This window comes from Channa argus, chromosome 12 (genome assembly GCF_033026475.1).
Source record: "Channa argus isolate prfri chromosome 12, Channa argus male v1.0, whole genome shotgun sequence".
In the NCBI taxonomy this organism is placed as follows: domain Eukaryota; kingdom Metazoa; phylum Chordata; class Actinopteri; order Anabantiformes; family Channidae; genus Channa; species Channa argus.
The window spans coordinates 8873773-8897299 of record NC_090208.1 but is presented as its reverse complement, the minus strand read 5'-3'; the positions used below and the strand labels follow the sequence as shown (position 1 = coordinate 8897299).

At 37.7% G+C, this 23527-nt stretch overlaps 3 protein-coding genes across 3 annotated transcripts; all 3 read right to left on the bottom strand.

Annotated features, from left to right (window-relative positions):
* Positions 1-4870: 4870 nt before the first annotated feature.
* Positions 4871-6373, bottom strand: LOC137137774 (Fc receptor-like protein 5). The gene is made up of 6 exons (XM_067524421.1): positions 6292-6373; positions 6144-6179; positions 5690-5956; positions 5365-5610; positions 5165-5290; positions 4871-5053 (listed from the first exon to the last, which is right to left on the bottom strand). The coding sequence occupies exons 1-6, from the start codon at positions 6320-6322 to the stop codon at positions 4965-4967; spliced, it is 795 nt and encodes a 264-aa protein (XP_067380522.1). The 5' UTR covers positions 6323-6373; the 3' UTR covers positions 4871-4964.
* Positions 6374-10192: 3819 nt separating this feature from the next.
* On the bottom strand, positions 10193-15316 carry LOC137137759 (uncharacterized). Its single transcript, XM_067524403.1, has 3 exons — positions 15202-15316; positions 13504-13854; positions 10193-13296 (listed from the first exon to the last, which is right to left on the bottom strand). The coding sequence occupies exons 2-3, from the start codon at positions 13846-13848 to the stop codon at positions 11908-11910; spliced, it is 1734 nt and encodes a 577-aa protein (XP_067380504.1). The 5' UTR covers positions 13849-13854; positions 15202-15316; the 3' UTR covers positions 10193-11907.
* Positions 15317-18214: 2898 nt separating this feature from the next.
* LOC137137761 (uncharacterized) lies at positions 18215-23313 on the bottom strand. Its single transcript, XM_067524406.1, has 3 exons — positions 23181-23313; positions 20718-21053; positions 18215-20393 (listed from the first exon to the last, which is right to left on the bottom strand). The coding sequence occupies exons 2-3, from the start codon at positions 21045-21047 to the stop codon at positions 19077-19079; spliced, it is 1647 nt and encodes a 548-aa protein (XP_067380507.1). The 5' UTR covers positions 21048-21053; positions 23181-23313; the 3' UTR covers positions 18215-19076.
* Between the last annotated feature and the right edge of the window lie 214 nt (positions 23314-23527).

Below are 23527 nucleotides of genomic sequence, written 5' to 3'. Positions count from 1 at the left end.
ACAAATTGTCTTCTGTCCAAAATGTATACATTGTTGTCCTTAAATAAGTGTCTATTGTCCTTCAATTGCAGGTATAATGCTAATTCCTGAGGTGATGCTTCTCCTGTGCTGGAACATTTATGAAGAGACTGGTTTCTTTAGAGTACAGCTCTGAACACTCTTTCACTACATTGGACTGCAAACACTATGTTGCTTTTTGTCTCTGGGAGTCCAGAATTTAGGATGGATGAGTATCTTCCTCAGTGTGTTAGTCGTGTGGTTTGTGTTGCCATGGTGACTCCAGTAGGAGGAGGTAATTGGTTGGGTTAGTGGTGAAAAGATGCAGAGCTCTGCTTGACAGGTACATCACATGGATAAAATAGATGAGTTTCAAGCAGACTGGCCTGACAGAAGATGACTGAATGTCAGTAAAGCGATGCTACTGGGGACAACCTGACCATTTCAAGTATTTTCAGGTGCAGTCAGAAATATCTTTTTACATTACACAGTTTACATTCACATCTACGATTCTGGTGATACACACATTTGTAATCAGTCCAGCTAGTGGAGAGGAGATTAGAGTGCAGCTTGGATTTTTGTCAATTGGAACCAAAGCTTTATTATTGTCATTGAGCACTAATACATGTTGCACACACATCTTACAATGACGTTTGATTTCTGGGGGAGCAGTGGGCTCTGGAACACAGGCTTGAGTTTAGAGTTATGGAAAGTTGGGTTTATTCTGAGCGGTTTAGGCAATTTCAGACGGACTGCCACAGGGTTTAAAACCTTGTAGAGGGGAAAAGGGCCCAAGAACTCTGGTGCATACTTTTGATTCTTGACTTGGAGGGGCAGTCAGGAAGTGGATAGCCAGATTTGTTGACTGACTTGGCAGTCCAGGGGTGGCCTGGTGGAGCCCATAGCTCAAAATTCAAGGGGCTGGGTCACTTTTCCAGAACTAAGGAATCACCAGAGCTTGAGGACCAGGGCTCCATTGTCTTGTAAAGAGAAGAGTGGGTTCAAGTAGCTGTAGATGATCTGGAATGGAATCTGGCCGGTTGCTTCCTACCAGCCTAACCCCATTCCTATATTTGATCTTTTATACTATAATGAAATGAATGTATGCTTTTCATACAGTACATGAACGCTCCCCTCCCTTTTGAGACACCAAGGAATGAGTTGAGAAATATAGAGAGGAATAGCAAAGGAGTTACTCAACATATTTCATGTTCAATTATCTCTCTCACTTCCTGTGTGACGAGCACACATGTGTCTTATACTGTGCAGTTCCTTTGAAATCCAAGATAAGAGAAACTAAAGACATTGGTAAAGAACTTTCTGGAAACTCACTGTACAAACCACGGGGAAGCTGCACATGTTAACCGCTGCTTCAACACTGAGGACATCTGAAAATCAGGGTTTATACAATTTCTATCTCAAGATTGGTCCATAAACATCACTGAGAATGTTACAGTCTTAATTTGTGTTGCTTTTTGGGGGGAGTTGTGACTTTACCCAAATAAAACACCATTATGTATGTAGAGTTTAACCCCTTTCTCTTTGGTGATTGACTGAATAAGGTAATTGAAATGAATACTGCTCTGTGTGCCTTGTTTTTCTAGTCGTGAATTTCCTGTTGGGATGAATAAAGTATTGTATGTATCTATCTAAGGAGCCCTTTTACACACGTAACACAACAGTGTGCTGCCAACACATCTTCTAATTTGTTACTCATCATGTTGTGAATAATTCTATCTTTACATCCTAACAGCCCTGAGGTTTGGCGGTTTTCGATGGGTTTAGCTGGTTATTATTATTATATTGACAAATACTAGATGCACTGAAAAAAAAGCAGCAAGCTGCGCATTTCATCATCATCGTCTTCTTCATCACATGTTTAACAGTTTCATTAGCATCATCTCCTCACAGAGAACTTTTTCACCATCATCAAAATGATTTCATTGTGTCCTTTTTGTTCATTGTTCTGCATATAACTTCTGTCCATTGTCCATCTTGTCTTTTTATGTTTTTATTTTTATTCTTGTCCAAAGATGTTGAAATTATTCTTCCTCATCTCAGTTGTTTTTAATTTCACTTCCTTTTCGAGCAAGAACTGTTGCAACAAGGCAAAACAGTTTTCCCTGGAAGTCAAAGATCAGCAGATTTCAGCTTGTCCCATAGTAGAATGTGTTCTGCATGTTGATTTTGCATACGATTTTACACCCTTCCCAACACAACCCTCCCATTTTTTTCATCCAGTCTCATTGCTAGCACCAAGGCTGCCCCTGGTGGCTGGGCAAAGCCACACCAAGTTCTCTACCACTGAACCACCAGGCCCACTACAGTTTTATCCTGGAAATATCCTTAAATACATATCAGAAAAGTTTGTGAAGAAACAAAATCTTACGGGAACTGGGAGTAGTTTTACCTCCATAACACCAGTGAATATATAAAACCAGACTTCCTCCATAGTTTTACTTAAAATCTGAGGTTCAGTTGCACAGTTTGCTTTAAGTTACTGTTTAATAAAAATAAGACATGTTAATGTCTGTTGTGGAAGATTTCAATTAGCTCTAAGAAGGAAAGTTGTTTTTCTTGTAATATTTTACAAGAAGTTATTGATTAATAAATGCATTAATAGTGAGTTGAGGTGAAATCTCTCCTCTGTTACTAACTTGCTTTTCTTTCTCCTGTCTCCTGCTCACTGAATGATAGCTTCTCTTCATTTTCATTTGACCTGTTTTTTTGTTTTGAATAATGCGCTACTTGCAACATCCCTCCACATTTGTCTAAAAGCATATGTGTAATGGGGAGGTTACACGCTGATTTTGGTCATTTGAATGATAAACTCAGACCATTTCAAAGTTGCTTTCACCCTTTTATCTTTAGTGTTAAACTCTGTGAGGATTTCCTTCTCTTCCTCTTGTGAAAGTGAGAAAACTTGTTGTCCTAACTTGTTTTATTAGAAACACACACCTTTGTCAGATGTATAAAATGAGCAGTACCCCAGTCCCTAACCGTTGCTCACAGAGCACCACTATCATATGCCTCTGTCTGCCTGTAACACACACACACAATCAACAAATCATCAATTTATAATTGTCAAATTACAGATTACAGATCTCTACACCGCTTTCACTGCTGCTCTGGGGGCTTCAGCAGCACCACTCCACTCCTTATGCTATTATTTAGGCCACTGAAGTTTGTGTCTTTGGGTGTTTTAACTTCTACTTTTTAATAATCCTTTCACATAGTGCTGGGCAATGTGAAAAAAATAAATCTTATCAAAATGTTTTAAATATCAGTAAATATTGATGTATATCACAATATAAACCAAAGCACTATGTCTGTCTGGCTTAAAGTGTGATGTGAAGAAATAAGACTAACTTTGGATTAAATATTTATTTTCTAACAAAAACTTAATTTGACAAATGTACTATATAACAAAAAGAAAATATAAAATAAGTCAACAATAAAAAGGTGAAACTATACAATTAAAAAATAAATTAAACAAAAAAATCAGTATTTTTAAATTAAAAACATCAGGAATTGTATAAATATAGTGTAGAATCAGGGACTTTTAACCTTATCACTCACCCCAACCGGTCAAGGCAGATGGCCGTCTACCCTGAATCTGGTTCTGCTGGAGGTTTCTTCCACTAAAGAGGGTTTTTCCTCTTCACTGTTGCCTAGGGCTTGTTCAGAGGGGAATTGCTGGGTTCTCTGTATACATCTTTATAGTCTTCACTTTGCATCAGTGGAATTGAAGTGTTTTGTTCCAAACACAGCATGTGACAGAATCCTGTTCGTGCGGTGTCCTCCACACTAGGGTTTTCAGACACAGTCGGTGGATTTCAGACTGTGATGGTAAAAGTTTACTATCATTAGTTTGTTGTGCGGCACAGCAGTGAATTTCCTGAGAGCAGTCATCTTCTCTTCTTGTTTGGTAATCGCAATTACATCGTTAGTAACAGAAGACCTGTTGTTTCTTTTACACGTATGTACAGGGTATTCATACCCCTTGAAAATTTCCACATTTTGTCATGTTACAATCAGAAATATAAAGTGGGATTTTATGTGATAGACCAACAGAAAGTGGTACATAATTGTGAAGTGGAAGGAAAATGGTTTTAAAGATGTGTTACAAATAAATGCGTGCATTTGTATTCAGCCCCCCTCAGGTAATACTGTGTAAAACTACCTTTTGCTGCAATTACAGCTGCAAGTCTTTCGAGTGACATTTTTCCACATTCTTCTTTGCAAAATAGCTCAAGCTATTTTTTCAGTCAGATTTGATGGAGAGCATCTGTGAACAACAATTGTATCAAGTTTTGCCATTCCATTGTAGCTCTGGTTGTATGTTGAGGGTTGTAATCATGTTCGAAGGTGAACCTCCTCCACAGTCTCAAGTCTTTTGCAGACTCTAACAGGTTTTCTTCTAAGATTGTCCTGTATTTAGCTCCATTCATCTTCCCATCAACTCTGATCAGCTGTGGGGATGATGTGTTCAGGGTGATACGAAACAATTTTGTTGCTCGACCAGACCTTTGAACAATATTTTAGATTTTTTTTTCTGTATCTAAATAGAGTATTTTGTAAAAATAAATAGGGTAAAGGAGACCTTGGATTATTCTTGAATCTGCAAAAGAATTTTAAAATATCTTCAGCATATCAGACACACTGAGGAAGTTTTAATCTTTTTATTTACTATATTTTCTTCATGTGTGCTTGTTTATCTATAAAACCACTCAATATAGTGTTTGAGCAAAGCTGCCACAAAGATAAAAATGAACAAGTTTACTGACAAAACTCAAAGCAGGTTAGAATTTATTCGTCCAAATGGTTTCATTAAGAACAAACACATCTTGACTGCTTTGTACAATACATTTGTATCAGAATTCTACTTCTTTTTGAGTCTTTCTCTGAGTTTTCTGACATTGTAGCTTCTTTTTAAAAGAAAAACATGTGGATCATGTTGGATCTGATCAGAAGTGATGCTCTGTGGTGACATCATCTAAGCCCTGATCAGCTTGTGTGGGTGAGGTCATCCCCATAGAGACAGACAGGTGATTTGCTACAGTCAGAGCAAGGTAAAAAGAAAAAATATAAAATATATCAACTGTGCAAACATTAATGATTCTTTTATGAAATGAATGATTGATGAGTGTAAGATTCAGACTGTTACCTGTGTGTCTGTTTCGACAAAAAGACACCACAAGCAGAGTGGAGATGAAATATGGGCAGAACACCAGCAAGTAGAGGACCAGTATGAACACAAGGGATGTGGTTAATGGAGATGTTGTAGGTTTTTCTGTAGAGAGAATTCAACTGTTCAGGTGAACATGTGGATGAAATAAGTGTTGAATTCAAAGTGAAGCTCCTGACCTGTGACGTAGTTCCAGCTGGGTGGAGACTCTCCATGATTGCTGATGTTACACTTGTAGAGGCCTTCATCAGACTTGGTAACATGGTGGATGGTCATGTGACCTGTAGGCTCAGTCCTGATGAGGGAGCCATCTTTATAGAAATCAGCTGGGAGCTTGGAGGGAGGCCTCTTTGTTTGACAGTGCAGAGAGACATCATGTCCCTCCATCACAGGGAGGACAGGAGTCTGCAGGATCACTGCTCCACCTCAACACAGAGACAAACTACAGCATTTCATCAATTTCCACACAGCTTCATCAACACTAACTCCACAGTCTGATCTTACCAGTGACAGTGATGGTGATGCTGTTACTGGTTGATCCCTCTCTGGACTCACACCAGTAAACTCCACTGTCCCATGGCACTGTCAGACCAATATTACAGGACAATTGGCCTGATTTCCCCCATTGAACTCCACACTCACTCCTAGTTTCTGTGGTCCTTTTAAGTGTCCATCCAGCGGAGCTGTCAACCTCCTCACAACTCAGAGATACAGACTGTCCTTTAAACAGCTGAGAGAAGCTGGGACTCACAGTCAGATGAGCTGTGAACACTGAGATGACGTGAGTAAAAAAAAAACACAGACATGAGACAAACAAGAAACAGAAATGAGACCTTGAAAACAAACATCAAACCTTGAAAAGTCTGTGTTTCTAGGACTTCCAGCTGTGTCTTTCACACCAACTCATCTTTCTCAGACACTATCAGACACTTTCAGTCTGTACAAAACATTTACTGACCTTGGTTTGTTGTGCAGATCAGCAGTGAAATCCCAACTAAAGACAAATGAGAGTCAGGTTTGAGCTGTAATAACTAACCTACTGTGGGAAGCAGCAGTGATATTCTGTCAACATTCAGACATCAACACATCCAGCAGTCTGGACTCACCCAGCAGCCTCTCAACTGATGTTTCCTCCATTCTGCAACTGGTTGTCAAAGTACAGCTACCATTACATGTCAGAGTGTTTGTGAACAGTAGCACCAGGAAACACTTTGATATGAACAGAAAAGATGAAACCACATTTCAAACCACAGATCACGTGGTTACAAATCATAACAAGATCAACATCTTTTTATTCAATTTTAGTAATTTAAGATTGATTTAAATCATCTGACATAAAAAAAACACCGATGAATAAAAGTACTTTTAAAGAAATGCACAATTTAATTTGTAATAAAAATTAATGTTAAAAGTTTTTTATTAAAGGCAAAAACTGTAAAGAAAAACTAAAACAGTGGTAAAAGCAGTTGGATAATAGAACAAGTGGATGACATCACTCAGCAGCACTTTTCACAGCTGAAGCTGAAGGTAAAGAGGGAGGACTTTAAAGTACAATACCACAGACAACCAGTAGAGGGCTTCAAACATCAGCATCTTTAAATGACATCCATAGATAAAGACTCAACTTTTCCTCCAACACATTTGCAGATTTAAATTATCTTTGAGGAAACTCTACCATCCAGCCAGTCAACACTCTGCTAAGCGGAAACAGAAATAATACCCACAGAGACAGTGAAGTTTCTTCTACTGTCAGTTTGGTTTGCAACAACCAAAAAGGAGCATGCTTAACTTTTTATCTGAAAGTTTATGGGTGAAGATTCTCGGTCATCCGGGTTTACCCAGGTGTCATCTAGATATCTAAACCAGTGGGTTGGTGCTGTCCCGGGGAGGGAGTTGAGTGCTTTCCTCTCCATTTCCTTCATGTGTAGGTTGGCAACAATAGGTGACACTGGAGAATCCAATGGCCCACCATCATTCTGTCTGTAGAAGTCACCTCTGTAGATAGATAATGTGGTGTTCAGACACAAGCCCAGAAGGGAGCAGATCTGATCTGGGTTGAGGTTGCTTCTGCTGTCCAGGGTGGGGTCTACTTTTAGTCTTTTCTTAACAACTGTCAGGGAATTGGTGGTGGGAATGCTGGTGAAGCATCCCAAACTAATGAAGAGTATGAAGAGAATATGAAGAGTCAAAGATCAACAGCTTTCAGCTTATCCCTTAGGGGTCACCACATGTTCTGCATGTTGATTTGACATGAGTTTTTTTAAGCTGGATGCCCTTCTTGCTGCAATCCTCCCATTTTATCCAGGCTCCAGACTGGCACCAAAGCAGCCTTTGATGGCTTGGAGGGGCCACACCTGGTGGGGTGGGATTCGATCCCGCAGCCTTCTGCATCCCAACCTGATGCTCTACCCACTGATCCACCAGGCCACATGTGTAATATGAAGAGTATTATTGCTAAAATGTATGACTTTTTTACCTTGTTAGGTTGTTATGGGATTTTCCTATTTAACACCTCTGCTGTGACCAACCAAAGACCCAAATAAAACTGCAGAGTATTTACTGAAACAGGAACTGGACCAAGCTAAACGCAAGTTCATACAGTTTGACTCAAATAAACCCTATTTCACACTGGGCTGTAAATATATAAAGCAGAACCTGCTGTTGAAACATTTTTTTGAAACAGACAACAGACAAAGGCAACATTTGAAAAATAAACTAAAAAATAGTTTTAATCATTTTATCTTACTGAATAAAGAGCTAATGTAATAAAATATATATTCTACAATATTAATTATTCATAATTGTAGTGTAGAATAGAGCTGCTGCTCGTCTTTGGTCATTTGTCTTTTCTTCTCAAGGCTGAGTAAACTACAACTGTATGTAAAACAATGATACATACACATGACTTTACTGACACTATACAACAACTGTCCGTACTGTTGTCCTTTATCTATGAAGAATTTGTGATGAAATGTCTGCTGTTTGAGGGAGCTCTCTCTTAATCAGAGTCCTGATCAACATGTTATTGTAATTACAGAGATAACATCTGCACACAGATCAAATCACAGAAAGACAAATGAGACTCTGGTTGACTGAGTTGTTCTGCAGCCACACTATTTCTCAAAATATCACCAAAGGTTTATCAATGTGTTGTTTTTTGGGGCCTGTGATATTTTATTTGTTATATACGAAAGAGAATTTCAAAGGAATATAAAGTTTGTTCATTTCCAAAGTCTTAATCAACAGTGTAAATTATTTTATAATGTAATCTTCATGGACCCAGGTGAAGAGATGGTGAAAGAGGGTACCCTCATAAAAGTGGGCTTTATTAAGGAGACAACTCAAAGGAAACTACTCCTAAAAGGGTGATAGGATAAACATGATGCAGGTAGCTGAAAAACTAAACTAAACCAGAAAAAGAAACCAAAACACAATACAGAAATTAGGGTTAGTGAATATATAAACTAAGGAATTATATACAAGGGAAACAGACACATTACACAAAGAAAACAGGAAGCAGATACAAATGATAAACCAAACTGTCACAATTTTGAATAAAGACGGACCCAGATGAAGAGACGGTGAGAGGGAGTAAACTGATAACCAGGTTTAGTAATCAAAAAAGCTAAAGGGCTAACATAAACTCAATCCTGGGAGGAGGAAACGAAAAAACATGACAGGTGGCACAGATTAAAAACGAGAATATATAGCAGAGATAACTAAACAGAATCCAAAACAGAACAAACCAAACCTCGGACAGGGAACAGAGTTCAAAAACAAGAACTGGGAATCCCAAAAAACACTTGTCAGGCAAACCAGGGAGCAAGGTGCACTGTAAAAGAGTTAGACAGAGGATCTGGGAGGGGACTGTGGGGAGAGCTGGGTATAAATGAACCAGGGAACAGGTGAAAACAATCAGAATGATTAACAAAACATGAGCCAGGAAGCAGGTAAATGGGGCTATAAAATAAAAGTCCTGGGCAGGAAGTGGAAATGAGGTCGAGATCCTGACAAAAATGTGCATTCAAGAAAGAAAGATTAGGAGCAGGAATGAACAATTAACCAAAAATGTACACAAACTAAAAATGCCCAAGAGCAGATATAAACAGTAAACCTGAAACATGCACTCACAGAAAATGTCTAGGAGGCTGAATGGGAAACAGACCAAATCCAAAGCAGCAACACAACAGTGTTGACTTTGCCATGACACTGAAAATTAAGCTCTGGTGGATTTTGTTTCCACTGATCATCTTTGAGATGTTCCTACAACCTGATTGTTGTCCACCTGTGGGAAATTCAGTTGATTGGACATGATTTGGAAAAGCATACACCTGTCTATATAAGGTCCCACAGTTAACAGTGCATGTCAGAGCACAAGGACGTCCAAGGAATTGTCTGTCGCTGATGTAGCTAACAGTTGTTTCCTTGGTCTACTCGTTCGGAAAATTTTACTTAGTACACCAAATGGATGTACTGTCTATGGCCAATGTTTGTGCAATAGCTCTGATTGATTTTTCATCTTATCTCAGCTTCACAATTGGTTGGTTGTTCTTCACCCACAGACAGCTCTCCGGTTTTCATGCTGGTTACACCTCTTAAGCATAAATGCAGTCTGAATAGACATTCAGTGCTATTTATTGTTTGAACTATCAATGTCATAGGACACACCTGGGTAACAAAACCCACCTGTCAGTCACATGTTCCAAAACCTTTGCTCACATGAAAATAATGTTCCCATTTTGTACTTTTTATTCCACTAAAATTATTTGAAAACTTACTAGTTGTTGGAAACATAAATTCAAATTAATAAAAGTAATAAATAATGACTTACAAACACTTTTGCTACATTAGATGATTAAAGTAATATTGGACTTTTATTTACATAATATTTCAATACTACTATGTTTTGTTAAACAACAGTTTCCATCAACAACACACTTAAATTAACATTAAGGAATTCTAGAGCAATAAAATATTGTTCCTTAGTGTGATTTTAAACTTTTCTAAAACATTTTCCCCAGCTGTACATGAATGTATCATCAGACCTCCTAATGAACTATCCATGGTTCTGAACCAAAGTCTCTTATTCTCTTTCGCTATTGAGATATTGAATATTGAACACGCCAATGTATTGTCGTTCTTTGTTGTCGGCGTCTAAAAGCAGCTGAGCAGCTCACAAACACCTTTTGGATGCAGTTGCTTACCATCCAGAAAGTGATCTGCTATTTGTGTTCTGAAGGAAAAACAGAATCAGACACAAACAACCATGTTTGCATAATTATTAATTTTTTTATTGTGTCCTGAACATCTCTAAGACCGTCACTGAATGTATTTAAAACAATGTGAGACAACTACTTGTCCTCTTAAGAGTATATTTATTATATATTTATTATACTTGTAAGTAGAAGAGACAAAATTTCTGCTCTAAACGTAATACGACATTTCAGCCCTAATGCTGGAGGTTTTAAAAGTGTAATGTTATACATGAATAACTAGAACTGATTTCAGATGCAATCAGAAAACATCATGGGTTGAATAACCAAGTAGTACTATCAGTAGTAGTACTATTATTATAACAATAATAATAATAATAGTATAGTACAATAGTACAATAGTAATAAATCAAAGATTAGTAAAATAAAAATATGAGAAATAAACAGAGAGATCATGATAAAAAGGAAAAATCATTAACAGACTGAATGTGTCTGATTTCAAAATCCAATATAAGAAAAATAAACATGATTAAAATGTATGACAGGAAGGATCAAAGTATGGCTATAAGTTTTTCACCTCAACATGGAAATTAATGTCAAACCAGAGAAAGTTCTACTGTAATAAGGAAAATAAACATCTAAGTGAAGCTTAAGGAATCTTAGAGTTTTACTCTACTGCTGCAGTTTTCATTCTGGGGCTCTGTACTGCTGAGCTTTACAGTTAACCAGCAACACAATCCAAGAACAACAAGCCACTAAATATCAGACTGGCTTGTACTTGCTGGTGAGAATTTAAAAGATAATTAAAGGATAATTTAGGTCAAAATGAAACCAATCACATTGTGATTGTGACAACCAATCACACAGTCATCATACAGATTTTAAAAACCAACAGTGAATCGTCTCTTCTCTGGCTTAGTTTTGTCTTTACACTTTGTTCTGTTTTCCCTCCAATTCTGCTTGCCCCACCCATGCCCCACCCGTGCCCCACCCACTCATCTTCAGTGCACCAACTCATCACAGACAGTATGAAGCAGCCTGTGCCTCATTGTTCACAGCTTTGCTTCCGTGACTTTCTGGCATTCGCACTGTTCATTTGTTTTTAACCCCCTTTTGAATGTCTTTGTTGTCTTATGTTTGGACCCCCCTCATATAAAATAGTGTAAAATAACATGTCAGTCGACATCACAGTTTGGCGTCTGTTTCAGTAACAGCTTCAGCTCGTAAACAAGAGGAGACGTACTGTTATTGATGAGGAGGATTCAAACCATGACAGTTACTGTATTTACGACAGTGATCTAAAAGTGAAGTACACTCAGCAATGGTGCGAGGAGACAAATAAATAAATTACAAAGTATTGCATATTGGGAGTTTGAGTTAAAACTTGGTATGAGTAGATATTTCTCTTCTAAAGGACTGAAATTGGTATTGGGACCAAAACCACCTAATCAGGTCATCACTCATGTTCATAAGATTTTATGTTTGTGTGAATATCGAGTTGCATACTTCTCAGATCTGAGGTGTCCTGCCAGATCCAATAGATCTTTCCTCAGCTTCCAACACAGGTTCCTCAGTTTTATGAACTTGTGGTTTTACTGTCGAAAGCTTTCTGCGGGAACTGGGGTGTCTGGGTGGTTTTGTTTGGGACTCTGTGGCTGTAGAAAAGGTGGTTATTGTGTCATTGACAGTGACGTTTGATTGTGGAGGTGCTGTGATATTGGAGACAGTGCTTGTTAATGTAAAATTAGCTTTTGGTGTTTCTGTAGTTGTAGGTGTGGTGGTGCTGAAAGTAGGATGAGCTGTAGCTGAGTAATTGAAAATTGTTGTAGTGGTTTGGCCAAGTGTGGAAGCAAAAGGGGAAGTTGTTGTAGTTACATTTTGAGATGTACCAGGAACTTCTGGATAAACCACCTTTATACTTCCAAGTGCATATTCCAGTATAACTAACAGCCACCTAAAAACACTTTCCAGCACACTACTACCTACATCTACAGGAACAGATGCATTAGTAACTCTTGTAGAAGTAGTAGTTGTTGGGACTGTGGTCGTAGATATATTGGTGCTCAAAGTGGCAGCAGCAGTAGTTGAAGGAGTAGTAGGAGGGACTGTGGTCGTAGATATATTGGTGCTCAAAGTGGCAGCAGCAGTAGTTGAAGGAGTAGTTGGAGGGACTGTGGTCGTAGATATATTGGTGCTCAAAGTGGCAGCAGCAGTAGTTGAAGGAGTAGCTGTTGGGACTGTGGTCGTAGATATAATGGTGCTCACAGTGGCAGCAGCAGTAGTTGAAGGAGTAGTAGGAGGGGCAGTTGTGGTTGGGGCTTGGAGTGGACACTTGCAGTTCTTCTTAATTTCAGGGTAAAATTCAGAAACAGTTTCTGTAAGAGGACACTGTGGTGAATTGGGAAACGCCTCAATGCTCAATTCTTGATGAAGTTCTTCCAAAGTCTTTGTCTCCAGATATTTAGATTTAGAGTCTTCTGCAGTGTTGTTTCCCCAGTGTGCACTTGCTAGCCACTTGTTCTTGTTTTTACTGTAACAGCAGAACGCTGACCAGAGCACTGAGGGAATATTAACCCATGTGTTCAAGGTCTCTGTAACAGGTTTTGCACCGGTCACAACAAATCCTTCAGGGACATTATCATTGTTAATGCAGTACTTTTGCAGGACACATTTGACACAACTCTCCATTTTTGCCCAGCTCCCATTGTTAAAAGTGATCGCTTGCGGAACTACATTTGTCAGAGTGAACGTTGAGTTTTTTTGATCTTGATCAAATGCATGGGAATATGGAAATAAATGTCCCCTATTATAGCCTAGGTTATTTATGTAATCATTGTTACTGGCCTGGTTCTTGTATACATCATCCCACATGTTGGACATGGAGTCTCTTTCTTCAAGCTGCAAAATGTGAAACAATCAGAAATTAGAATCAGAGTGTTACTGATGAAAAGTTCAGATTTCATAAATTCAATTCTTTATTTTCCTTATTTAAAACTGTAAAATAATCCTCCTGTTACATTATTTAATGGATCTTTCTGTAGAAATACACAAACCAGTGATTAAACAACAATCATGTTTTGATCAAAAGAAAAGGAAAAAACACACCTGTGGCTCTATCTTCCAAGGGACATTCTGTCTTTTCATGTCTTCATCTAATGGTCCTTCTCCTCTGTACTTGTAAGCAGAAAACACTGGGATCTTGTTATTGGTGTCGTACAGCGTCACAAACCTTGTCTGGTTCTTATAAGTCTGGCAGATGATTTTGTATCGCTTCTGGTCCTGGATGTTGCCATTAATCAAGATGCCTGGGATCTGGGGGGGATTTTCATTAAGAAGAAACCCCTCACAGTCTGACATCGACTGCACCACTTCAGTTCCTGTTGGAGCGATGGACAGGAGGAGGAGGACAGAGAGGGACAGGAGACACCACGTCTTCAGGGACGTCATCATCACACGCTTGATCGGAGGAGAAAAAAATTTATCAAATATTTTACTTGACACAACTACACATACAGTTGGTTTTTGTTTTGCTCAAACAAAATAATGAAGTAAATTTTGTTTTGTTTGTAAATATTTGACACTTAATCACACGTGTAAAATGAAGTCATGTGATTTTCGAACAGATACAGTCACTGGAAACACATACTGACTATGTTACATTAAGATGTAGGAAGCACTCAGGCTTTGCTTAAGGCTACAATTAGCAATTTAAAGCATCAGTAGTTGTAGAAATGAGAAAAAATGATTCTTTATTTAACTGCTTGATATTTACCATTTACCAACTGCAACACAAAGTGGGTGTTTTCCCAGCTCCACATAAATCATATTATTCGGTATTTATTATAACTTTTAGGATAAACTTAAGACTGTTATGTGTAATTTTTCCAATATGTCTATATTTTCAAACCCCTTTGTCTCACATTGATTGACCACATTTAACCGAACATCTACAGGTGAACCACATTTTCTTCATTTACTACTAGTAGCAAATATAATTCTGGAGCTCTGCTTTTACAGTGTACTGCTCCTTAATGACAATCTTAAAAGAAATTATTATAATTCATTGTGTTACAAGCTTCACTGTGCTAATAAGAAAAGCATCCTCTCACATGTGGAACATGAATTATCTTGTTGCTAGAATTTGGGAAGGTTACATTTGAATTGTAATAAATACCCTGTTAAAATGTGTCTTTCACACAGAGTTGCCACTGAATAACTTTCAGATATTTATCTTGTCAGTTTTTACTTTGTCTAATTGCTTTTTGTTTTTGTTCTTCCCTGTTACCATTAATCTGTAATTACAATATTAGCTGACAGTAAAACTGTGATTATCCGTCTAACAGTACATCCTGTATGTGCTTCTTTGGTTTAGTGACTTATGTTTGTCAGATAATCAGTTGTCCTGTGTCTGGATTAAAAAATAACTTAACGAAAAAGTGACACCTCTGATGGTTTCTATACAAATACATAACCGTTTCATACTGGTGCCATTAAAAACATACATGGTGAAAATTCTGACATTTTACAAATCAATCAAATTCTCAGATGTGTGTAAATCTGTCCTCATACTGAACTGTATCAAATGAAAATGAAAGCAGGTTTATGTTGAAGCTGTGTTATTTGAACATCTTGGTGCCAAACTGAGTTCGTTACACACAAATTATCTAATGCAGTGTGTTTTCTGAGTGTGAGGATGGATGTGTTGTCAGTTTAGTAACAGAGGAGAGATTTCACCTCGACTCAGTATTTATGCATTTAATAATCAATACTTTGCTGTAAAATAGAACAAGAAAACCCACTTACCTTCTTAAAGCTTCTTGAAATCTTCCACAACAGATAGTTCAGGTGTCGTCTTATTCTAAACAGTAACTTAAAGCAAACTGTGTAAATGAAGCTCAGATTTTAAGTGAAACTATGAACAAAGTCTGGTTTTTATATATTCACTAGAGGTGTGGTACCAGGCCACTCCCACCTGTAGTTGTGATGTTGTTTCTTAAATGTATTTGCATTTCCATCCGTCCATCCATTATCTGTAGCCACTTCTAATGAGTAGGGTCACTGGGGTGGGGAGCTGGAGTCTGGAGTCTGGAGTCTGTGCCAGCTGTGAGTGAGTCTCCAGGCTGTTTCAGGTCCAACACAGAGAGACATACACCGATAGACAAATATTCACAGTGACATTCACACCTACACATAGTTTACAGTCACCAATCAACATTCATGTCTTTGGCCTCGAGATAGACTGGTGACCTGCCCAGTGTTGACAGCAGGATAGACTCCAAGCAACATTATAAGAGGTTACAGATTATGGATGAATGGATGAATACTAGCCTTATTATACAATGAATTAAGACATTTACTAGCTCTGTAAACAGTCTTTCTCAGTTCACCCTCCCTTTAAAGACCTGTGGTTTTTCCAGAGAATAAATAATTTCTCTTGGCTGCTCTTTGATTAGTACAGGAGATGAAACCACAAACCTCTGTACCCAGAGCTTACTTCATTTCTAAGACCGAACAGGAAACAAGTACTTGAGTAATTCCTGTGCTAATCCCACCCATGTCTCAAAAGTCGTTTCCCAGTGGCTTCAAATGAGGGAAGCAATGTGAAAATGATACATTCATTTCAGTATTGTATAAAAGCTGGACATCACCAAACACTGGACATGAGATGTTTTACTACATTGCTGGCATACTTACTCATTTGTAACCTTTCCATCATTATTTTTATTTTTAAAGTGTTTTTAGTGTATCTGTGCAGGTGCTCTCCAGTTGCCCCCTCGGTGCAGTGATGCACAGATCATCAGGTGGGTGGTATATTAGTCATGTCTGACTTTTTGGTCCACTGTGTTTCTTTCAGGTCTGTGTGGTCCAGCCTCTGTTGACTGTTCTGGGGAGAGTAAATGGACTGATACATGCACTATAAATATACTAGTTGTTATGATTCTGACAGTGACCTAATTTATGAGATTAAAACATAAGCAGAAAGCAGCAGGTTGAACTACTGCAACTAAAGAGACAATAAACACTGATAAATCAGTCACACAAAAGCTTTGCCCGTTCAGGGGTCTCCACAGCGGAATGTGCTCCGCACATTGATTTGGCATGTGTTAAGACGGATGTCCTTCCTGTTACAACATTCCTATGTTTTTTTTTATCTGGGTTTAGTTCTGGCACCGAGGTTGCCCTCAGTGACTGGGTGGGGCCACATCTAGTGGGGTGGGATTCAATCCTGCGGCCTTCTTTATCCCAAACCGACAAAACAATTTTGTCACTTCACTGTTTGTTTGGTAAATATAACATAGTGAACATCTCCAACACAGAAATATTAAAAAGCTGGTTCATTTTCACCTCAGACCTCAGACTCTACATGTAAAGGCAATAAAAATGTATTTATAGCTGTTTGTTTTGGGAAAAAATGTCCAATTTCTTTTTTAACAACACCTTCTCAACAATTATCAGTGTGGGACTTTTATGTCTGAACATGTATTTAGTATTTAAGAGTTGAAGAAATTCAGTAACACCAAAGAAACAGTTCTTGTAAAATCTGACAGAAATAAAATAACAGTTTCTTCAGATACTGCCACAGCAGCAGACAGAGAAACAAAGATTTTAGTTTAGTAAAATTTAGGTTTTAGGTGTTTTTAAATATTCAGAAAGGTCAATCTGGTCAATATGACTCTTTATTACACCTGAGAAAACCAGAATAACTGTTGACATCTTTTCATCCCTGCATCGTGTGTCTGTCCAACCTTCCTCAATCCCTTCATTGTTCTTCTCCTTAATTCTCTATCTTCCCTTTACAGGAAATTTTACCTCTCCATCCTGTTTTAGTCACGGTAAACATCCCTCCATCAATCAAGCTTTAGTTTACATTTCCGTCCATTCCCTCGTGGACATTTTCTGTTCATCAGTCTCTAAACATCACATCATCTCTTCCATCGTGTATTTAACCAATGATAGTTGACATTTGAGTCTGAAAAAATATCCACAGTGCCATGTTTTGACATGTTTGAAAGTAATCAGAAAGGAGGAAACAGTCCATTTATTGGGGACTGTTTTCATTTCTGGAATAATATTTAATATTTGAGTATTTCTCCACCATGAAGGACAGTGTGTGTGGGACTAAGTGAAAATAAACTACTGTTCATTATACGTAATAAAGGAACATGTCAACAGAGTGCATTATGAGATATGTTTTGGACACCCCTCTTCATTCTCAATAGGCTGGCCAGTATGATTGGAGACAAGAGCAATCGATCCCAAACTAGTGGATTAAGGAAACTTTGCAGATAACTGAAAGAGACTTTTCACAAAACAAGAAAGGATGAAACTAATAATGTGAAACTGAAGCACTAAAGTACTCACACATTTTTAGATACTGACTCTGATTGTTTTGACTCCAATTAGTTACAAACATATGAATTGTTTCACTTAACTGTATTCTCTTTTTAACCTTATAAGATATTTAGACTTATGACAGACCATGAACTCACAATTGATTTCTAATTTGTAAGAGACCATGAAGATTGTGACATAGCATAGTTTTTTTGCATATATGTACAGATGACTTATAAGCTTGTTTACAGCTGGTGACACTAATTCAAAGAGGAAGGGGATGTAAAACAGCCTAAATGATATAAATATGGCAGTAAGAGACAGACTGGGAGATGTTGAGTGACTGATTTGCCGTTTGTTTTCTGAAGGAAAATCAGAATCAGACAAAAACAATTTTTGGATTTTTTTTTTTTTATTGCGTCCTAAAAATCTCTAAGACCATCACTGAACGTATTTGAAACAATGTGAGACAATCAAGGCTGACTACTTGTTCTCTAAAGAGTATATTTATTATATATTTATTATACTTGTAAGTAGAACACACAAAGTTTCTGCTCTAAACATAAAAAGACATTTCAGCCCTAATGCTGCTGGTTATAAAAGTGTAATGTTATACATGAATAACTAGAACTGATTTCAGGTTCATTCAGAAAACATCATGGGTTGAATAACCATTTCTGTAGATCAAAATCACAGCTAATCAATCAATACAAATAGTACTTATCTATTAATATATGGTTCAGTTCAAATCAGAGTTAAACAATAATCCATGTAATAAAATCAAAGATGAGAAAAATAAAAATATGAGTAATCAACTCCTCAGAAATGAGAGATCATGATAAAAAGGAAAAAAAAAATCATTAACAGACTGAATGTGTCCGATTTCAAAATCCAATATAAGAAAAATAAACATGATTAAAATGTATGACAGGAAGGATCAAAGTATCACTAGTTTTTCACCTCAATATGGAAATTAATATTTACGTACAGATGTACGTAATATTTACGTCCATTTAAGTACATTTTGGCGTCTGTTTCAGTAACAGCTTCAGCTCGTAAACAAGAGGAGACGTACTGTTATTGATGAGGAGGATTCAAACCATGACAGTTACTGTATTTACGACAGTGATCTAAAAGTGAAGTACACTCAGCAAAGGTGCGAGGAGACAAATCGATAAATTACAAAGTATTGCATACTGGACTTTAGGTTTGAGTTAAAACTTGGTATGAGTAGATATTTCTCTACTAAAGGACTGAAATTGGTATTGGGGCCAAAACCACCTAATCATGTCATCACTCAGGTTCATAAGAATTTATGTATGTGTTAATATCGAGTTGCATACTTCTCAGACCTGGGGTGTCCTGCTAGATCCAATAGATCTTTCCTCAGCTTCCAACACAGGTTCCTTAATTTTATGACCTTGTGGTTTTACTGTGGAAAGCTTTATGTGGGAACTGGGGTGTCTGGGTAGTTTTGTTTGGGACTCCGTGGCTGTAGAAAAGGTGGTTATTGTGTCATTGACAGTAACTGTGATGGTCGTTTTGTTGGTGGTGACGTTTGATTGTGGAGGTGCTGTGGCGGTTGTTTCATCTGCAGTGATGTTTGATTGTGGAGGTGCTGTGGTGGTCGTTTCATTGGCAGTGATGTTTGATTGTGGAGGTGCTGTGATATTGGAGACAGTGCTTATTAATGTAAAATTAGCTGTTTGTGTTTCTGTAGTTGTAGGTGTGGTGGTGCTGAAAGTAGGATGAGCTGTAGCTGAGTAAGTGAAAGTTGGTGTAGTCGTTTGGCCAAGTGTGGAAGCAAAAGCGGAAGTTGTTGTAGTTACATTTTGAGATGTAACAGGAACTTCTGGATAAGCCACCTTTATACTTCCAAGTGCATATTCCAGTATAACTAACAGCCACCTAAAAACACTTTCCAGCACACTACTACCTACATCTACAGGAACAGATGCATTAGTAACTCTTGTAGAAGAAGTAGTTGTTGGGACTGTGGTCGTAGATATATTGGTGCTCAAAGTGGCAACAGCAGTAGTTGAAGGAGTAGTAGGAGGGGCAGTTGTGGTTAAAGCTTGGGGTGGGCAGTGGCAGTTCTTATCACAACTAAATTCAGGGTAAAATTCAGAAACCGTTTCATTAAGAGGACACTGTGGTGAATTGGGAAATGCCTCAATGTTCAATTCTTGATGAAGTTCTTTCAAAGTCTTTGTCTCCAGATATTTAGATGTAGAGTTTCCTGCAGTGTTGTTTCCCCAGTGTGCACTTGCTAGCCACTTGTTCTTGTTTTTACTGTAACAGCAGAACGCTGACCAGAGCACTGAGGGAATATTAACCCTTTGGTTCAAGGTCTCTGTACCAGGTTTTGCACCGGTCACAACAAATCCTTCAAGGACATTATCATTGTTGATGCTACAGTACGTTTGAAGGACACATCTGACACAGCTCTCCATTTTCATCCAGCTTCGCCTATTGAAAGATTTAATTTGTGGTACAACATTTGTCAGAGTGAACGTTGACACTTTATCACTTTGATTAAATGCATGAGCAGATGGATATAATTGTCCCCTTTCATAGATTGTGGTATTTTTGTAATCATTGTCAGCGGCCTGGTTCTTGTATACACCATCCCACATGTTGGACATGGGGTCTCTTTTTTCAAGCTGCAAAATGTGAAACAATCAGAAATAAGAATCAGAAACTCAGTGTTACTGATGAAAAGTTCATATTTCATAAATTTTATTGTTTATTTAGTTTATTTAAAATTGTAAAATAATCCCTGTTACATTTTTAATAGATCTTTCTGTAGAAATACACAAACCAGTGATTAAAATTCAATTGTGTTATAAAATCAAATCAAAACGGAACTAGTTAAACTGGTAAAATGAAAATTTTATTTTTTTCCCCCTCTAGTCTGACAGAACCCACATTGTGCTGGTATAAACAGGTTCAACAATGCTCTTTTGATCAAAGAAGGAAAAACACACCTGTGGTTCTTTCTTCCAAAATATCTCCGGTCTTTTATCTGTTGCCCCTCCGGACCTGTAAGCAGAAAACACTGGGACCTTGTTTGTGATGTCATAGAGCGTCACAAACCTTGTCTGGTTCTTATAAGTCTGGCAGAGGATTTTGTATCGGTTTTTGTCCATAATTTTGCCATCAATCAAGATGCCTGGGATCTGTGGGGGATTTTCATTAAGAAGAAACCCCTCACAGTCTGACATCGACCGCACCACTTCAGTTTCTGTTGGATCGATGGACAGGAGGAGGAGGACAGAGAGGGACAGGAGACACCACGTCTGCAGGGATATCATCATCACAAGCTTGATCGGAGGAGAAAAAAAAGAATCAAATAATTTACTTGACACAACTACACATATAGTTTGTTTCAAACAAAATAATGAAGTAAATTTTGTTTTGTTTGTAAATATTTGACACTAAATCACACGTGTAAAATGAAGTCATGTGATTTTCGAACAGATACAGTCACTGGAAACACATACTGACTATGTTACATTAAGATGTAGGAAGCACTCAGGCTTTGCTTAAGGCTACAATTAGCAATTTAAAGCATCAGTAGTTGTAGAAATGAGAAAAAATGATTCTTTATTTAACTGCAACACAAAGTTAGTGTCACGATTAGGAGAGGGGACTGTGCGATTGACTGAACTTAACAAAACTAAACAAAAGGCTTTTATTGACAAGAACTTAATGACAAACAGAAATCGCCCCTACCAGGAGGGTACGAACAACAGGTTCACAACAGGTTAAGACTAACACAAACTATCCACTGCACCAAACACGAGGGGAGTTGAATTAATAGAAAACAAGATGACAGTAGAACTAACATTGACAACAAAAGGGAAACATAATTTACCAAAATTAACACAAAAGGTTCGGGGATAAATTGGGATCTGAAAGAATAAATCTAAATGAATACACAGGAAAAAAACTAGGAGACTAACAAACTGAAATACACCAAATGAAATGGGACACGGGTAAAAGACATATGCTACTAAACAAATGAACACACGGGGAAAGGCTAAGGAAACTAACAAAACAGAGATACACCAAAAACAAATAAGACATGGACTAGGAACATCCACTACTAAACAAAAACGGAAAACACTAAAGAAACTAATCAACAGAAATTCACCAAACCTCAGACCAAAGGATGCTGATACACAGAGTCCAGAAAACAAGAACCAGGATTCTAACAATCAGGTTAACAAAGAGTTCAGAGCAGTGACTATGAGTTGAACAACGACGAGGATCTGGCAGGGAAGTTTGGGGAAGACTGGACTTAAAAATTGAGGGGAACAGGTGCAAACAACGAGGGAAACCGAAGGTAAAGCTAAAGAACAGAACTAGGCACAGGAAGTGGGGAGAAGGGGCCACAAAATAAAAGTCCAAAGGGAGGAAGTGCACTGGGACCATGACAGTTGGTGTTTTCCCAGCTCCACATAAATCATATTATTAGGTATTTATTATAATTTTTAGGATAAACTTAAGACTGTTATGTGTAATTTTTCCAATATGTCTATATTTTCAAACCCCTTTGTCTCACATTGATTCACCACATTTAACCGAACATCTACAGGTGAACCACATTTTCTTCATTTACTACTAGTAGCAAATATAATTCTGGAGCTCTGCTTTTACAGTGTACTGCTCCTTAATGACAATCTTAAAAGAAATTATTATAATTCATTGTGTTACAAGCTTCACTGTGCTAATAAGAAAAGCATCCTCTCACATGTGGAACATGAATTATCTTGTTGCTAGAATTTGGGAAGGTTACATTTGAATTGTAATAAATACCCTGTTAAAATGTGTCTTTCACACAGAGTTGCCACTGAATAACTTTCAGATATTTATCTTGTCAGTTTTTACTTTGTCTAATTGCTTTTTGTTTTTGTTCTTCCCTGTTACCATTAATCTGTAATTACAATATTAGCTGACAGTAAAACTGTGATTATCCGTCTAACAGTACATCCTGTATGTGCTTCTTTGGTTTAGTGACTTATGTTTGTCAGATAATCAGTTGTCCTGTGTCTGGATTAAAAAATAACTTAACGAAAAAGTGACACCTCTGATGGTTTCTATACAAATACATAACCGTTTCATACTGGTGCCATTAAAAACATACATGGTGAAAATTCTGACATTTTACAAATCAATCAAATTCTCAGATGTGTGTAAATCTGTCCTCATACTGAACTGTATCAAATGAAAATGAAAGCAGGTTTATGTTGAAGCTGTGTTATTTGAACATCTTGGTGTCAATCTGAGTTCGTTACACACAAATTATCTAATGCAGTGTGTTTACTGAGTGTGAGGATGGATGTGTTGTCAGTTTAGTAACAGAGGAGAGATTTCACCTCGACTCAGTATTTATGCATTTAATAATCAATACTTTGTTGTAAAATAGAACAAGAAAACCCACTTACCTTCTTAAAGCTTCTTGAAATCTTCCACAACAGATAGTTCAGGTGTCGTCTTATTCTAAACAGTAACTTAAAGCAAACTGTGTAAATGAAGCTCAGATTTTAAGTGAAACTATGAACGAAGTCTGGTTTTTATATATTCACTAGAGGTGTGGTACCAGGCCACTCCCACCTGTAGTGTGATGTTGTTTCTTAAATGTATTTGCATTTCCATCAGTACATCTTTTATCTCTAGCCACTTATTCTGAGTAGTGTCACTTTCCTAGCTGTCTGTGGGCGGGAGGTGTAGTCCACCCGGGGCAGGTCTCCAGTTTGTCTCAGGTCCAACACAGAGAGACATACACAGATAG

Coding starts and splice junctions, on each gene's coding strand:
- LOC137137761 (XM_067524406.1), bottom strand. CDS start 21,047: ATGATGATATCCCTGCAGACGTGGTGTCTCCTGTCCCTCTCTGTCCTC. Junction 20,394..20,717: donor TTTGGAAGAAAGAACCACAG/GTGTGTTTTTCC, acceptor CACATTTTGCAG/CTTGAAAAAAGAGACCCCAT.
- LOC137137774 (XM_067524421.1), bottom strand. CDS start 6,322: ATGGAGGAAACATCAGTTGAGAGGCTGCTGG. Junction 6,180..6,291: donor ATCAGTTGAGAGGCTGCTGG/GTGAGTCCAGAC, acceptor ATTTGTCTTTAG/TTGGGATTTCACTGCTGATC. Junction 5,054..5,164: donor TTGTCGAAACAGACACACAG/GTAACAGTCTGA, acceptor CTCTGACTGTAG/CAAATCACCTGTCTGTCTCT.
- LOC137137759 (XM_067524403.1), bottom strand. CDS start 13,848: ATGATGACGTCCCTGAAGACGTGGTGTCTCCTGTCCCTCTCTGTCCTC. Junction 13,297..13,503: donor CTTGGAAGATAGAGCCACAG/GTGTGTTTTTTC, acceptor CACATTTTGCAG/CTTGAAGAAAGAGACTCCAT.